The 2,865-nt window shown below is 34.7% G+C and overlaps 1 protein-coding gene across 1 annotated transcript; it reads right to left on the bottom strand.

Annotated features, from left to right (window-relative positions):
- Positions 809 to 1,551, bottom strand: LOC104752414. The gene has a single exon (XM_019232628.1). It carries the CDS (start codon positions 1,418 to 1,420, stop codon positions 926 to 928), a length of 495 nt encoding a protein of 164 aa, XP_019088173.1. The 5' UTR covers positions 1,421 to 1,551; the 3' UTR covers positions 809 to 925.

Here is a 2,865-nt window from a genome sequence, read left to right as displayed (position 1 = left end):
GACTAACCACATACAAGAATCAAGTGGAATAATCACCAAGAAAGAGCCAACAACATTATTCGAAGACAATGCTGCTTGTGTCGCCCAGATCAAAGAAGGTTACATCAAGAGCGATAGAATAAAGCATATACCTCCAAGATTTTTCTCCTACACTCAAGAACTCGAGCAAAAGAAGGAAGTTGATATCCAACATATCCGCTCAAGTGACAATGCAGCAGACCTATTCACAAAGCGCTTCCGTACCATATTCAGAAAGCATATTCATAACATCGGAATGCGTCATCTACGAGATCTTTGAAGAAAAGACCACTCATATCTTTTCCAGGGGGAGATTACGTCACTATACTTTTTTTCCCTTGTCATGGTTTTTATCCTAATGGGTTTTTCCATGATAAGGTTTTTAACGAGGCAGTACGTAATTATATAGTGATGAATATTCAAGGGGGAGTGTTATAAAGAAGTGATTATTCATCACTAAACTTGACACATGTTTTAACACTTGTCATGTTTATCTCCTTTGATTAAGTGACTCATCCTTAATTTTGTACCTATAAATATGTGATGAGAGTGAGATATAGACAAGAGAAGATTTCAAAGTGAAGAGATGTGTTAGTGTTGTTCTTCCTCACTCTCTCCCTCACCTCACGTTTCTTTTCTATTTTCTTTGTGCAATTACATAGTTGCATAAACATACATATATATATAATAATCTTCTATATTTTCGTTATTATCTTCAACAAACTGCATTTATTTATTTTTATTGTTAAAAAGTTTGCATTTGTTATTATATTAATTGGTTTCTTGGTAACAGAAAATGCTTTTTCTCCACATTTGGCCATGTATTACTATGATATACGGCTACCGCCTATGATGTAAAAGCCCAATTTCAAGCCTCCTCTGTCTGTTCACACGAGCGATCAGATCATCAGCCCTGATCCATATGGTTCAATGGATCCATATTGTGCAACGGACTAAGCTTCCATCTCTTACCCTCGTCGAGCCTCGGTCGATCAATATACTCTTTCGAAAATCGTTGACATCCCATTTCTACCCTCACGTTCCCATGAGACCACGAGTCACAAAATTGGCTTCTTACACTGAATTCTTTGCGTAACTCGCTAGCTGGAAGAGAAGAGCTTGAACTAGAAATCCTTGATTCTCCAATGAGGGTGATCACGATGATATTTGTCAGAACGAATAAAACCTTAGGGTTTAAGATATAGCATGTAATAACTCTAGGGATGGTGAACAAGAAACTGTTAACAACTTGAAGCCAAAGCGGGCTAAACAATATTATAACGCAAAAAACAACTACAAGAATAGAAAACGAAAGGCGATCAAGAAATTGAAGAAATGGCTTCTTGTAGGTACTTAATCCGTTGTTATATCGGGTCTCTTGCATGGCGATTACGTTATCCATTATCACCACACTAAAACTAGCTATAAGTGTAACCAAGGTTTGCTAAAAAAGATGGAAATATATCTTGATCAAGAAGAAGTAACAAAGAAAACTTATAAGAATGTGACTGGACATGAAATAGCTCGACTACTTTGCGATAATACTTATAGTGCGTGTGTGCTTGCATACAGCATGAGGTATGATATAAGCTTAAGGGTTCTTCAACGTTAAGACTAAACTAATCACATGCCCGAGCATTTTATTTTACTTAGTTTAGCTCTTGGTAACCATGTGGGAGAGCAAACACTTTTGAATTATTAATTGCCTTTTCTACTAATTTTAATATTGTGTTGTTTTTCACCAAATTCATTTTCGAATGCGTAGTTAAATTGGATGTAGAGGACCAATCCTTAAAGCTGCATTAAAGCATGTTGAGGACCAATTCTTAAGATGGTGTACTTTTTTACGTGCACACGTCGAAAGTAAAAGTGATGTGCTTGTCTTTTGCCCCCAACTATCAAATGTGTAGAAATATATAATTACCAGTGGAACCGAAAGTGTAAAGCATATATGAAAATACAAAAAAAAGACATGATCAGTCCTTCCTGTGAAATTTCATTCATGTTAGGAATTCAAATATATTTATATATTAATATAATTTACAGCTTAACTACAGTATATATTGCAATAAAACTAAAAACATAAAAACAAAAATAGGAGAAACTAAGTCAAGGATATTTTTTGGCTACGGTCACGGTTTCTCAAAGTCTCTGATTTCTCCAACTTCAGTTTAGGATGGGTTCCGTAGTCTTGTAGGGGAAATAAAACGTGATGAGAAAAAGTTTAGTTTCGGATGCCCCCTCGTATATGTGGTAGTTCTTAAGAAAAAGAAGAAAAAAAAAATATGTGGTAGTTCTTATCTGTTTTACAAGCCCAGCCCACCATGTCCATAAGTTCTTTTAATCCGTGGTACGGTGGTAGATAATTTATACGACAATCATTCTATACTTCATAAATATTTCCCAACTTTATATTGTCTAAAACAACATTGACCTGATTTTACGGATTAATTATTAAATTTGGAGTCAAATTGGTAACCTAAAATAAGATATGAAAATAAATCTCAAAGTTTTATCAAAAATATTTTTGATATTTAGTTTCTTTTGTGAACAGTAAATTTTTTGATTTGTTAATTAATATTCAGGATTGGTATCATAATGAAATCGCTTAAGAGTGATATTTTCTAAATAATTCGTTAGTAATAATACAAAAGACATATAACTAACGCGCGTAGTTAGGAAACGACAATAACTTATAAGTGGAAAGAAAAATTGATCTTATCTACCAAAGATGTTAAGTGGATAACGAGAAGAAGATGTCGTCGACGTGCGTTTTCCACATCTTGACACAACGTGTCGTCTCGTTGCCATGCAATGTTGCCACACTACCACCTGATCTTCGTGTCT

This window comes from Camelina sativa, chromosome 2 (genome assembly GCF_000633955.1).
Source record: "Camelina sativa cultivar DH55 chromosome 2, Cs, whole genome shotgun sequence".
Taxonomy (NCBI): Eukaryota; Viridiplantae; Streptophyta; class Magnoliopsida; order Brassicales; family Brassicaceae; genus Camelina; species Camelina sativa.
Note: the sequence above shows the minus strand (reverse complement) of the source record. Positions and strands in the feature narration are given on the sequence as shown.